The sequence below is a fragment of the Pleurodeles waltl genome, chromosome 5, assembly GCF_031143425.1.
Source record: "Pleurodeles waltl isolate 20211129_DDA chromosome 5, aPleWal1.hap1.20221129, whole genome shotgun sequence".
NCBI classification, from domain to species: domain Eukaryota; kingdom Metazoa; phylum Chordata; class Amphibia; order Caudata; family Salamandridae; genus Pleurodeles; species Pleurodeles waltl.
Window position 1 is genome coordinate 920,811,743 of NC_090444.1, and position 15,055 is coordinate 920,826,797.

The 15,055-nt window shown below is 46.6% G+C and overlaps 1 protein-coding gene across 1 annotated transcript in view; it reads right to left on the minus strand.

Annotated features, from left to right (window-relative positions):
* Positions 1 to 1,441: 1,441 nt before the first annotated feature.
* The window catches only part of THUMPD2 (THUMP domain containing 2), a 163,401-nt gene continuing 149,787 nt past the window's right edge, over positions 1,442 to 15,055 (minus strand). Inside the window, exon 10 of the mRNA XM_069235050.1 lies at positions 1,442 to 3,014. Coding sequence (XP_069091151.1) covers positions 2,702 to 3,014 — 313 coding nt within the window. The 3' untranslated portion in view covers positions 1,442 to 2,701. The remainder of the gene's footprint in view (positions 3,015 to 15,055) is intronic.

Genomic DNA, 15,055 nt, shown 5'->3' on the forward strand with positions numbered 1-15,055 from the left:
TTGCAGGGGTGCGACGGGTGCAGAGGCACCCGTCGCGATTTTCACTGTCTGCAAAGCAGACAGTGAAAATCTTTGTGGGGCCCTGTTAGGGGGCCCCTGCACTGCCCATGCCAGTGGCATGGGCAGTGCAGGGGCTCCCAGGGGCCCGACGGCACCCGTTCCCGCCATCCTGGTTCTGGCGGTGGACACCAATATTTATAAGGGGATTCCCTGAACATAATGCACGTAGCTCAGACAGGGAAATAACCAAAGTAGGTAAAAACTACTACAAAAGCTACTAAGATAGCCATGAAGATACCATCATCTTCACGTACCAATACTATGGTCTGAGATGATACTAACTATATGTGACTGACCAGTAGAGTATTTTTAATAGGCTACTCAGTTTAGGTACTCAAATAACAGAATCCTATTACATAATTGATACAAGCTTATTTTACAAATATAGATATTTTATTATTCCATAATGATACAATCATAAAAAGTATATACATTAAATCAAAAAAATAGAAAAAAATACATACAAAGCACCTAAGTCAAACATACCACATAGACATTAAATAATTCAAATAAGAAAACGTGTCTTATTTACAAGTGAACCAACATATTAAGGAACCAATGATACCATAGGGCCCACAGAAAAATGAAGTCAAATCTGAAATCTTAGGTTACTTTGACCTTAGTGGGCAGTCCTTGGGGTCCGCCTGTCGGCTGTGGGAGGTGCTTAAGATTGTAATTCTCAGGGCATATATGCCCACCGAATTCGACTGTTGTGCACACTGCAGGTGCAACTTAGTATCCTAGAAAATTAGCTCTGAACACGTGTTTTGCCTTAGAAGAAGAATGGATCTTGACGCAACTTAAACATAAACTGGCAGACTATAATGAGTCTGCCACTTCGGAAACCCACTTTCTCCATAGAGACTCCCTTGCTCATGGCTGACAGGACAGCAATTGCTAATATGGTGGTCCTGACCAAATTACTCCAGCTGTTTGTAAATATCCCGATCCCATTGACAACAACCTTTTTTACATGATTGAACCCCACATGATTGGCTTGGCCTGGGCGGGAAAGCAACCAACTTAGATATAATGGGAGGTGCTAACCCTGCCGTAGGATTTTGGAGGTCTGAGCGGCCAGACTTCATACTCTGCTTATTGAGCACAGGCCCAGTTCACGCCTCAATGGTTTCATCCAACGCCATACCAACCCCTTGTTGACGTCAAAGCAGACAACGCCTCCCCAGGGATGAGACGGATACTGTGGACTACAAGGGTTGGCCCATCAGTCAAAACTCGACGGTTTAGGACCTGAAGATGCCTTTCACAACCGATATGCAAATGCATCTTCAGATGACCCACATAAACTGGACTGTAGTGGGAGATTTTTATCCTGAGATGGCTTTACCACCCTTCAGGCAATATAAGACACTACTGAGTACACGACGCTCGAAGTGCTCCTTTATTATCGGCTATGTGCCACGTGCAGAAAGCTGCACAGCACGTTCCCGCAGCTGCCACCCCAACTGCATGCTCTAGATGTATTTTTATCATGTGATTCTTCCAGGAGACTGATCAACCGCCGTTAAACCACCATGCAAGATAAGGCAACAACCGTCAACTTGAGGGGAAAACTTCAATGTCAACAGCAGTCTACCATTTAATTCTCACACGAACAATCCCATTTTTGCTGCGCTCCGACAGCGGCCTTACGGCTAAACTGTAGGCTAAGTCTAATACATGTCAAATATCTTGCCAACATATAAAACCACTCCTGTAAAAATAACTTAATGAAACGGGATTGCAAAATAGCTCACGGTACTCACGCTGGGGACGAACTATGCAGACTTTTTGCATTTGGCCTGGTGATGGTCAGAGGTGGCCTAATTCTGTTCTGTGGTATATGATACTATTGCCAAAACAATGGGCAACATAGCCCAGCCCTGCCCCTTAGTGCCACTGCTAGGATAAGTTCAGGAAATCCCACCTGGGGTAGCAAAACTCACACATATGATCCGTCTTCAGAGCACTAGGGTCGTGGAACATTCCCAAATGTGAAGAGTTGGGTAAAAGATGCTGCATACTGACAGGAACAGCCTGATGAACACTGGTCTCTGGTGCCGATCAAATCTCGTCCAAGAGACATTTGGGAACCATTTACTTATATCTGGCTCAGCGTGCTGAGAGAGCTCAAGAGCGGGGTAGAGAGGAGAGAGATGAGACAGCCGACCCAGGTGCATCTTGATAACCCATGACACCAGATGACAACGGTAGAACGCACTATGCCCGGCCAAGTGAGACATTTAAACACCCACGAGCCATTGACGCCTGAACGTGGTGCGATGGAGGTCGGCTTTATGGCGCGGGGGAGAAGCTACTACCTCATTGTTGTAAACTGCTGAGAATATACCATTGGTCTTTGCAATGAATCTTTAGCTTACTATGTTTTTTTGTAGTATAGCTTTGTGGGCTTTACTTTCGATGTTGTGGTTGCTAAAAAGCTAAATAAACAAAAAAAAAAAACAGTAAAAAACAAAAACAAACCCGTGATCTGGGACCTTAGGCCGAAGGCAATAACACAAAGAAAATATTACTAGAGTGCAAAGGTCTGTAATTGGGATCCGCCTTTTGAACGTGGTGTAGCAGCAACTCACCGGAAGGAAAGTGCAGATGCACATCTTTCCAATTGAATTTTCGAGCTTCACTGGACAGGTGGTGTAGCTATCTTTTTACATTTCAATATGAATGCGTCAGTCACACCAAGACTAACAGAATGCGATTCCACTGGCAGCAAACATCTAAGAGGCCGACTCTGGCTTCCAGGGATAATCTTGCTTGAATTCCCGTGTCTCGCCTCAGAGTTGGCATTGTTCATCATTTCGGCTCCACTTGTTTCACCACCGGCAGCAATCGGGGGCTTGCCATTTCTGTGAATGCCAGAAACGTGCAGTCCCGCCTGCTTATAGAGTTCTTGACTGAGCAGTAAAACGAGGATTCCACCGAAACGAAGGATTCTGTAGAACACAAAAGCATATACGTTTTCAATCAGTCTCCCATGTGATCATAGAAAAGGAATTAAAGAGGTGGCCTCCGTAAAGACACATCAGTAACAATTGTTAAATCCAATCAAAACACTGTTGCTTACTTTTCTTAACCACTTGCGTTTCATTGCATTGTAAAATAGATGTATACTTAGGTATTTTCAGCGCAGGACTGGGCTAAACTAAAATTCCTAATCTTCCTGGCACGCAAACTTTGTGAACTTTCTTTTAATTATGTACTAAATGCATTTGTCCACGAACACAAATTAAAGGTGACGCATAATCTGAAACTGACACAAGAAATTGATTTAGAGGTGCACAATACTGATGAAATAAAAGGTGTTCGTCTTCAACATTAATGTTTTCCTTTATTAAAATGGAACCGATAAAAATAAATGGAAGTACAGAAGGTAAAAAGAATGTACAGAATTAAAGGTCCTTTGGGTAGTTATGATTTGTTAAACCCATGCAGTACACTTTTTTTCTCCATGACAATTCAGGGTTCTAGTTGTTGGCATAGGGGTGCTTTGCCCTCCCACCCTTCGCCCTTTTGGTTATATTCCACCAAGGGAATTCAGACAATTCAGTTTAAAGTGGCCAATGTACTCAGAGACTAATGACTACGAAACAGTGAAGTGTCAATTAGAATATCAAAGGAATACACAACACCAGAAGTACCACATCACTAGAGCTTTAGCTATATCGCTCATCATCTCTAAAAAGTCAAGTCTAAATAAAAACCAAGGCATTGCCAGAATCATCAGCTATTTAATAAACAGAAGGGGAGGGGTGGGTTGAAGCGCATCATCAGCCTAAATACGTCCATCACCAGTGAAACCATGGATTGCATTACCTTCTTTGACAGACATCAAATCGGGATACATCCAGTACCTGCGGTGTTTATGGTATTGAAATGTTCTAAACACAGTTGCTGCATTTTTTTAAACCAGAGCATCTGGTAATTTGACAAACCTTGCTGGTAGATTAAGGGGCTCACATACAGAGGCCCACAACCACTGCCAAGTCATCAGAGGCTAAGGTCTTCACTCCCCTGTGGGAGGATCACATGCCATATTTAGAGCTCACTATCAGGCAGACTGGGGCCCATTTTGAGTTTTCAATACCCTATCCCAGAACTACATACCTCGCATAGCGGGCCTATAAAGGGAAAACGAGGGGTAGATGCACCATCCTACATCCTAATAGGGTATGGCAATCACCAATGTGTGGGGTCGTAAAATTGACCTTTTCATATTGAAAATCCACTGTTTCCCTTATGAAATCTGATTTTTTCGCACACTACCTCTTACTTTCTCAGGTTTTGAGGATGATATGGCTGATCTTGACAACCTGTTCCAGCTAAAACATATTGGTCACGTAACAAAAAAAAACGTGCAGACATGTTTTTCTAAACCCTTGACGTTACTCAAATGCACTTCCACAGGGCCAGTAATGGGTCCCTCAAAACGAAGGGTGACGGTCTCTGAACAGGAAACCGCACAGAATCCGTGCTTGGGATGGTGCCCAGTTTCTGAGGCCCCGTACTCACTTTGACTCTTCCTAATTCTGAAATCCAGTATCTGTCACAGGTAAGAACTGCCTTTAGTCTATAAACACACTAGGATAGACGCTTAGCCCAAGACCTTACAGCAATAGCTTTAAAAGGAGCACAGGAATGCAGCGGATTAATTTTCCCCAAACAGGACATACTACAGTTTTACGGGTCAGCTTCTGCAAATGGGTGCCGCCTTGTTACTGCTAGGTAAAAGAAAGTTGTGAGGTATAAGGTATCCAAGTTAAACGAAGGAAAAATCAGTGAGCAAACAGCAACAATCTAAATTGCAGAGAAGAAAAACTCGGCTCAGCCTGCCGGCTTGGACGTTGTCCTTCCCCCGAATATATGTGGCAGACAGGGATAGATGATGAGACTCTGCTCACCTTACCACCTGAAAGGCAGGGAGGCCAGAGACTGAGACATTGTATCGGACTGCTTTTTGATGTAGGACTTGGATACAGTAGTCCTTCCTTATCAGAAATACCTGACAGGAGACCAAAGGAGAAAAATGGAGCAAAGCTAAAGAAATCGACTTCAACTCCCTCCAGTTCGAAGAGAGCTTGCTTTCCTGAGGAGACCACCGCCTCTGAATTGAGAGATCTTCCAAAGTTGCCCTCCCACCCCAACCTATTGGCGTTACCTCTCTAGGATGCTAAGCACAAGAGAAGCATGCTCTGATCAACATCCAATGATGGGAAAAACAAAAGACCTCAAATGTGGCACACCTGTATTGTGCACGGGGTGGAGGGGGTGCATCGGAGTAAGACTTGCACAAGTGTGTGGTATGGAGCACACTAAGTACCGCTGAAGAGCTATGGCAGCAGTTTCTGGGCCCAACACTAGGTAGTGCCAGTAACCATGGGATGAGAATCGGAAAGCCAGGACGAAAGAATAAATGCCAATACTAAAGCTTTCATTTTATGAGATTACATTTTTTATAACAAGAACAGTATACTTTGCATATCATGAAGAGTTATTGCAATCCAAGTGCACACTGAAAGAGTCTCGGGATTGAAAGAACTTATTCAGTTACTTACCGGTAATCATTACTCCGAATACCCTATTTATCAAACCAATACTTACTTGCATGAGGTGTTCCACCTCTACCCAGATGCCCTGGCCAGAACCAATCAAAAAGACTCAATGCTAAAACGCCCCCCACACCACTTCCTAATCTCCAATCACCTTCCGCCGACCTGGTGATAAAAAGGAATAGAGCCCAGAAAACCTCCTGTACGTCCCCTAGCTGAAGAACGAGAGGGGCAGGTTGTGATTCGAGAAGGAACTGGGAGGGCGGGTAGTAAGTATTGGTAAGAGAAATAGGATATTCAGAGTAATGAAGATTACCAGTAAGAAACGGAATCACTACCTCCTCAACCCCATTTCTCGTCCTAATACTTACCTACATGAGGATGTACCAAAGCAAAAACATAACAGCCAGAATCCCCCAAAGATAAATGCCACAAGCTCCTGGCCACTGCAGAAACAACTTCATTGCAAACCAGAAAGGGCATCAAACAGGAAACCAAGTCACTCATTCAGAAATAGCAGACAAGACACTAGACCCGAAGGCAAAGGAATCACTCACATGTATGCAGAACCTGTAAAGCACAAGTGCCGCCCAAGTGGCCGCCCGACAAGTGTCCAAAATGGAAACACCCTCAGCCTCTGCCCAGGAAGCTGCCATGCACTTGGTGGACCGCCCTGTCAGATATGCATGTTGTGATTCATAGGTTAGGATAATAAAGGATCAGATCCACCGACGCAAAGTGGATGTAGAAGCCTTGAACCCATGACGAAAAGCACAAAAGTTCCCCAACAAAATTTCACACTGACAAAAGTCCATGGTGCAAGACAAATATATCTTCACAGCCCGTAACACATCCAAACTGTGTAAGGCGTCTCCCTCAGGAGTAGAAGGCTCTAGAAAGAAAGAGGGCAAAGTTATCTCCTGATGCCGGTGAAAAGAGGAAACCACTTTGGGAAGAAGCCCAGGCCCCAACCGGAGGACAAGCCTGTCAGAGAACACCTGTAAATAAGGAGGGCTAATAGTCAGACCCCAGAAGGGATAGCAATCAGGAAAAACACCTTCAAGGAAAGGAACTTAAAACTCACACTTTCCAGGTGTTCAAAAGGAGGAGACTGTAAGGACCTAAGCACCAACACCAGATCCCAAGTAGGCACCTCTGACCTAGCATGAGGCTTGAGCAAAGAAAACCCCTTAGGAAGGTGTGAACCCAAGAAAGCAATTCAAGTACACGAAAAGAAGAGCAAATTGCCCTAATAGCAGCTGCACCCTCTAAGTAGAAACTGTCAATCCTTTCTAGAAGCCCTCCTGCAAAAACTGAAGGACCCTGGATAATGGACAAGTGGCCAGATCCAGAGACCTGTCCTTTCATCACCTGACAAAGGAGGACCAATGATAACCATAAGCTTTCCAAGTAGATTGTCAAGACCCAGTTCCTCGGGATCTGCGCGTTGCTAATCAAGGGGCCCTCCTCCAGGCAGCACCAACTCAGTTGCCACAATGGCGCTGAAGGTTGGAGAGGCCAGGCGGTGGGAAGGGAAGGAAGGGAACAGCCAGGAGGGAGATCTGAAAAAAATAGTTAAGCACAAAATATCACTACATTATCATATGCTCAAAAGTAATGACATATGAAAACAGAAAACAGAGGTCAGAAAGGAGATTTAAGGGTCTAATGATGGCACTCAGGCCAAAACCACAAGACTAAGCATGATCATCACACAATGATAAGAAATGTCTCTCTCAATGCACGATCAGCAATAATACTGCTTCTTAATAAACACGCAAACATTAGGAAAACAACGTAACAGTAACTCGCACGTATGATTATTATTATTCACATAGAGATAATATTAATCTGAAATGTGCCAAAAGGTAATTGTCTCTTCCCCCGAGCAAAATACGTTACCAAGGGAAAAATGCAGACTGAAAGAATCCAGTTGCTATGACAACCAGAGCTCCGCTAGTCTCCGAGAATCCAGGAGAAGCGTATACAAAGTACCAAGATTTCACAAAGCCGGCAGAGGAAGCCCCCCTCGGAACACTCTTACCAGTGCGAGTCCGTCCACCCGCTGAAAGAGAATCCTTTCTCCGGATGACAGGAGGGAGAGATGGAAAGCTCTTACCCAATGAGGTTCCAGAATAGCAAGCACTGGGACAGGGGTGGGGCTGGCTTATATAAGCCTGACCACACCCAAACCACACCCAAAGATGATTGCAATGTGGGACTGCTGGAAGTTGTAGTCCTAGGCTGGGGGGCAATGCAACCACCACTTAATATGGCCTCCAGGCAGATGGAACTTGCCACAAAGAGTGCGAACGGCGCGATCTGCAGCATAGAAGAGCTGGGCAGACGCGCCTCGCATCAGGGAGATCGTGGCAACCTTTAAGGGGTTTGTTGCTGAGACCGCGCAATTGTGCGAGAGCGCGCTGAACCCAAGTCCTGACAGGACAGAATAAAGACGTATGGAATACGGGGTGTATTTTCAATGTGGGAGGCAATTTCAGTTTATATGTCACTGGATTAACTTGGCAGAGGACTTCGTAAGGTCCAATGAACTTAGGGAAAAACATGTTTTTATCTTTGAACGTGAAGTGCTTTGTAGATAACCAGACCCAGTCCTTTTCTTTATATGAGGGGCCAGGTTGATGTCTTATCGTACTGCAGTTTGTACTTGGTCTTTGCCTGCCGCAGATTTTTTTTGCAACTGAGAGTGTATTTTGTGCATATGGGATAGTACATCTTGGACTGCAGGCATGGCTTGGTTTGCGATTGGTAAAGTAACCGGCAAGACATGTGGATGTCGACAGTACAAGCCATAAAAAAGAAGTTTGCTTTGTTGATGAGTGATAGGAATTACTGTATGCCAGTTCAGCGAGCCAGAGAAGATCAGACCATGTTGTTGGGGTGTCGGAGGCGTAACACCGTAGGTATTGCTTTAGTGTCTGGTTTAGTCTTTCGGTTTGACCGTCTGTTTGTGGGTGGTAACTGGTGGATAAGCCAGAGTCTATGTGTAGAGCTCGACACCATGTTTGCCAGAAGTGAGCAGAAAACTGTGTTCCTCTATCAGATAAAATGGTTCTCGGGAGTTCATGAAGACGGACGATATTATGAAGGATTAGAGTGGCCAAAGTACTAGATGTTGGGAGTCCTTTACAGGCTATGAAGTGAGCGTACTTTGTGAGGCTGTCTATAACTACCAGGATAGCATTCAAGCAATTTACTTCAGGGAGTCCGGTAATGAAATCCATAGTAATGTGTTCCCAAGGACTGGTGGGCGTTGGTAGAGGAATTAATAGCCCCTTTGGTTTGTTATGTTAACTTTTGCATCGAGCACAGGTTTCACATGATTGTACTAATCGTTTAATGTCCTTGGAGAAAGTGGGCCACCAGAAATACCTCTTCATTAGTTCTATGGTCTTTTGGGGACCTGGATGTCCTGCCATGGGGTGTGCGTGCAACCAATTAATGGCAGTTTGTCTTAGGTCTGTAGTTGGTAGATAGACTCGAGATTCGTAGAATGGTAAACCTTGCTGGATAGAATGTTTGGTGTCTTGTTTTAACCAGTTCTGCCATTCGGTGATGTGAAAGTGAGTACGGATGAGGTCAAGAAAATCGTCGGCTGCTATAAGACATAAGACCTTGGAGGGATCTATAATTGTCTGTGGTTTTATTTCTTCGTGTGAGAGGGAAGCATCTTGCCTAGTTAAAGCATCAGCTTAACTGCTTTCTGTGCAGGGGCTGAAAGTTACAACAAAGTCAAATTCAGCAAAGAAGAACATCCCCTTAGTTGTCTAGGAGTCAATACCCTAGCTGAACTCATTAACTGTAGGTTTCGGTGATCGGAATACACAGTGATCTTTTGCTCTGTTCCAGACAGGTAGTGCCTCCACTCCTTGAAAGCATCTCGAATAGCCAAAAGTTCTTTCTCTGCAATGGTGTAATTTTGTTCTGCAGCATTTAACTTTCTTGACGTATAGGCGACCGGATGTAGTTGTCCAGTATGAGGGTGACGTTGAGACAATATGGCTCCTAATGCTACATCCGATGCATCGGCTTCCACTATGAAAGGTTCTGTGACTCTTGGATGGGCTAAAACGGGTGCAGAAGTGGAAGCCTTTTTTAGCGAGGTGAAAGCCTTGTCAGCTTCTGCCCACCAACAGAAGGCAGTGTTCTTGCGCAATAGTCGGGTGATGGGTGCTACTTTCTGAGAAAACTGTTCGAAAAATCGGCGGTAGATATTCACGAAGCTAAAGAAACATTGTACATCACAAACAGATTTAGGTGTGGGCAACTCTATCACTGCTTGTATTTTTCGTTGGGTCATCTGCATTCCTTTCGGAGTCAAAGTGACACCTAGAAATTCCACTGTTCTAATGTGGAATTCTCATTTGCTCAGTTTACAGTATAAGTGATGTGTTCACAAAGTATGTAGTACTCTACCTACATGTTCTTCATGGAGTTCCTCTGAATTAGAGTAAATTAGAATATCATCGATGTAAACGATTACAAAGATGTCAAGATATTCCCTTAACACATCGTTGAGAAAATACTGGAAGGCCGCAGGGGCGTTGCATAGTCCAAAAGGCATTACCTGGTATTCATATAGCCCATAACGGGTCTTAAATGCTGTCTTCCATTCGTCCCCTTCACGGATACGTACCAAGTGATAGGCTCCACGCAGATCAAGTTTAGTATATATAACAGCATTTTTTACTTGGTCTAACAGTACTGGGATTAAGGGCAATGGGTACTTATTCTTCACCGTAATTTTGTTCATTGCTCTGTAGTCTATGCAAGGTCTTAACTCTCTGTTTGCTTTAGGTACGAAGAACAATGAAGAAGCAGCAGGAGAACGTGAGGGACGAATCAGATCGTTTGCTAGACATTGGTCAAGATACTTCCGTAAATGTAGATTCTCTTTTTCGGAGAGGGCATAAATTCTGCAGTTTGGTATGATGGCCCCTGGTAGCAGGTCTATCTGACAATCGTATGGTCTATGGGGGGATAAGGTACTTGCTGCTTGTTCACTAAGGACGTCAGCGTACTTTGCATACCTGTCCAGCAAGATAGCCGCTTTTTCTACTGCAGTAGCGATATGTTGACAAGGTTTTTACTTACCAAATTTCAAACAGTTCTCTTGACAAAATACAGAGGAGAAACATAGCGTTTGTTTTTGCCAGTCGATATGGGGATAATGCAGCATTAACCAGGGCATGCCGGGGGCCTGGCCAACATGGCGACCGGAGCGGCAGCATAAACTGCAGCTCCGATCCCTGGCCCTATAAACATCCTGTTTGCGGCGCCATCACCTCTTCCGAGGGTGTCGGACGTCGCACATCCAACTGCCTGGGACCCGCTCTGGCGGCCGCGCCCACACATCGGAGCTCGCGGCCGCCGTTTAAGTGTTGAGCGGCCCGCCGTGCTGCTGGCCCCTCGGCCGCGTCTGTGGCCCACGCGCTTGCCGCTCTGAGCGGTGAGAAGCCTCCGGGGGCTTGACGCCGGAGGACGGACCCGCACCTTAGCCGGAGGCCATGAAGCAGGGGCTCCGGCCCTACGCGCGGCGCTGGTGACGGGCGCTGTGCCCTTGGTTGCTCTGCGGGGGGGGGGGGGGGGGCACTGCTGCGGAGCGGACACGCCGCGGCGCTGCACCCCGCCCGTGGATGCCTGCTGGAGCAGGCTACATTCTTTAAAGATCCTTGCGCGAGGCGGGGGCTGCAGGACTTCGCACCCCGGCTCCCCTGCAGGAAGCTGTACATGATTGATCTTGCTGGGTCTGAGGATAACCGGCGCATTGGAAACCAGGGTATCCGTCTCAAGGAGAGTGGTGCTATTAACTCCTCTCTCTTTGTTCTCAGTAAAGTTGTTGATGCCCTAAATCAGAGGTTACCCAGGATTCCTTACAGGGACAGCAAGCTAACCAGACTTCTGCAGGACTCTCTTGGAGGCTCTGCCTACAGTGTTCACTGGGAGAGGGCGCGCTGGATGCCCTGCTGTGCCCCGAGGATTGGGGAAGTTGCTACCGGCCTGGCGGAGGCCCACCAGTGTAAAGGCCTCGGAGCAGCTGTGAAGCGGGCCCGCAGCCCAGCACCTGGGCCTAAATCTTCACCAAAGACTCTGCAAACTCGAAGTCCCACCTGGTACCAGCCTGTGCCTCACCACAAGAGTGGTGTAGCGACAGAAATGTCGACTGAAGACAGGGACGCGGAAGGGCGTTAAAGTGAAGGGAAATATGAGATGAGCCTTTCGTCGACACTTACCGAGTCGCAGTGTGCAAACACGTTGTACACCTCCCCCGCACCACATCATATGGAGTAGCTGCGAGGCCCTAACGAAGCACATGAGGCACCATCCCTGTCCCTTCAGGCCCTACACACAACCCTCCATCAGTGGAACTACCTCCAAACCGTGCAAGCAACGGCTAACATACTTGTCCATTACCTATCATCCATCATTGACTCTTCTTGCTCCTCTACTGCTCCGTCACCCCAGCGTGGATACGGGGCCTTGCCGCCGGTTTATGTGGTGATAAGTATACTACACACTTGACCCCTTCATTGTTTGGAACAGAGTGGCGCGGTAGGCATACGTCGAAGCGCTAAAGTATTCTACTAACCACTGGGTACTAGCCCGGTCGCAGTACAATTGTCCTGGTATTAGGGGTGACGTCTCCTAAACTCCGCTAAGTACTTCGCCGACTCTGGTATATTGATTCTGGTCTTCAACAGTTATCCACAACCCTCTGGAACTGAATTTGCACCACGTCGCGGCTTGCTTCTCTGCTCCCCCCGCCTGCACCGCATCCAACCGATCCTGCTCCGTCAGTGTCCACTTGGAACTTCACTTGTCAAATGGTCAAACCAAAAACCCCACGCGCTCCTCTGGGCAAAATGGATCCCGCCACCCCCCCCCCCTCCTCGGAGGCCCATGTTACCATGCAACTGGCTTTGTAGAAAATGGAACTTACCTTACAATCACACACGTCACAATTTGAAAAGATATTGCAAGCCATTCTCGACACCAAGTCCACCCTGGAATCCAAAATAGACTCGGTGACAGAAGACCTCAACATACTCCGCACGGATCAACACGCATTGGCCGACAGGGTGTTTGAACTAGAAAAAGACTCTGCAACCCTCCCTCGGACCGTGAAAGAAATTCAATCACAGTTGTCTCACTTAACAACTGAAGTGGATCTCTTAAAACGTAGAGCTGAAGATGCAGAGGGCAGATCTCGGCGTAACAACATTTGCTTGGTGGGGTTCCCTGAACGTGTCGAAGGCCCCAGCACAGAATTATTCATAGAACAATGGCTCACTGACACAATTCTTAAAGACAATATCCCAAAGTTCTTGTCTGTCGAACGTGCCCACAGGGTCCCTGGTAGACCCCCTCCACCTGGTGCACAGCCTCATCCAGTGATAGCAAGACTCCTTAACAACCGTGACAAAGACCTCATCCTACAGTTATTTCGCAAGTCTGGTCCGATAGGCTTAGAAAACGCAGTGATTACAGCTTATCCAGACTTTACAGCAGAAGTTCAGAAGAAGCGGAGTTCTTTATATCGCGTCAAAGAATGGCTTCGCAAACACAACATCAAGTACGCGCTGATGTTCCCAGCCAGACTCCGGGTGCAGGATGACGCACGGGTACTTTTCTTCACTACACCAGAAGACACCGGGACCTGGCTACATGCCAAAGGCCTCGCCGATCCGCTGGACACAGGCACTCCGGGTGAAAATTGGTCCTCTCCTAAGACAAGGCGAAGGCAACGCAAAAAACAAGGCACTAAACCCTCACCTGAACAGTCACAAACGGAACGCTCTCTTCTCCTGCAGGCCACATCTAGATTCGTCAACATGTCGCCAACAGCCCTGTCTACTCAAACTGACGTGGAACTAGACCACGACATAAACTCCGACTCGGCGGAGTCTACACGCGGACCTACCCTCACGCCGCGCACAGCAGACGATATCTGCTAGGACAATCAAGCACCACCTATTTCTGTTCCTTCTACACAATAATATGGCCTCCCCCCCCAAGCTGCTCAGAAATGGCCCGGCGACAGCACTGATCCTTTGCTGCAGCGAGCTGCCCGCCTGTGGTCTCGGGCGGTGAACCCCGTACCTTGAGTAATTAGGGCAGGCCAATTCCATTACTTTGATCTAATGTCCTTCGGCACCCCCCTGCTCCATAAGGATTGTTCTCCCATGCCGGCTATCGCTGGAATTTTTTTCGATTTTTCAATATTCCAGTTGATGTTATATGTTGTTTTTGGGTGTTTTTTTCTTTGCTGTTGGTTTTGTCACATGCTAATTAATCGTAAACACAGTGACAGATGTGCAGATCACATCTACCTTATCAATAGGCTTGCACTTAGCAACACTAAGGTTATTTACTGGCTAGCCTTGGAGGGTAACCGACACAATATTTCCGCAATGGGGATGGAGGGCACTCATCTCTCCGGTCTTGTTAAACCAAAATTATCTCATGGCCTCCCAAACACAACAAAGTATCTTGAAATATAAGATACTCACATGGAATATCAAAGGTATAGCAACACCTCGCAAGCGGCAAAAGGTTCATGCATTCCTTAAAAGACATCAGGTACACATAGCCCTACAACAAGAGACACACCTCTCTAAATCCACGCTGGAAAGCACACACTCAAAATGGAAAGGACAATTGCACGGTACCACTTCCTCGTCCTTTGCTCGAGGGGTGGCGATCTGGATTGCTCCCGGGGTCCCATTTAACACATCTTGTACACAATGCGACCCAAACGGTAGATATGTAATACTAGAAGGTGTCCTTGATGGGTCCCCCTTAGCGCTAGTAGCACTATACTCCCCAAATTCAAATCAACACGACTTCCTGAGTACGCTTAACACTGGTATCCTTAGTGACCCCACGTTAGAGTGCATATGGGGTGGCGACTTTAACAGCGTTCTAGATACTCACATAGACCGTTCATTTCCCCCACTTGCAGCGGCTTCATCCAATCGTGCCTCACAAGCACTAGCAAACTGGGCCTCCAATAACGGTCTGAGGGACATCTGGAGGGTCGGTCACCCCTCCCACCGCGAATATTCTTATTACTCCTCTGTGCATAAGTTACATACCAGAATAGACATGATTTTTGCATCCGCAGCCATAATCCAGAAAGTGTGCACAACCGAATACCTAGCACGCACCATATCAGATCATAACCCGCTCTGCACAATTATTACCTGGGGCCACATCCACACTCGCATACCAACATGGCGACTAAAGACGGAAGCTCTTTTAGACCCCCCCTTTCACGCAGAAATGTCTAAGCGTTTGGCTGATTACTTCTCACTAAATAAAAATACAACATCTCGCGCTATAGAGTGGGATGCCCACAAAGTGGTAATACGCAGACACTGCCTCGCGGCCACAGTCGGGGTAAGAAT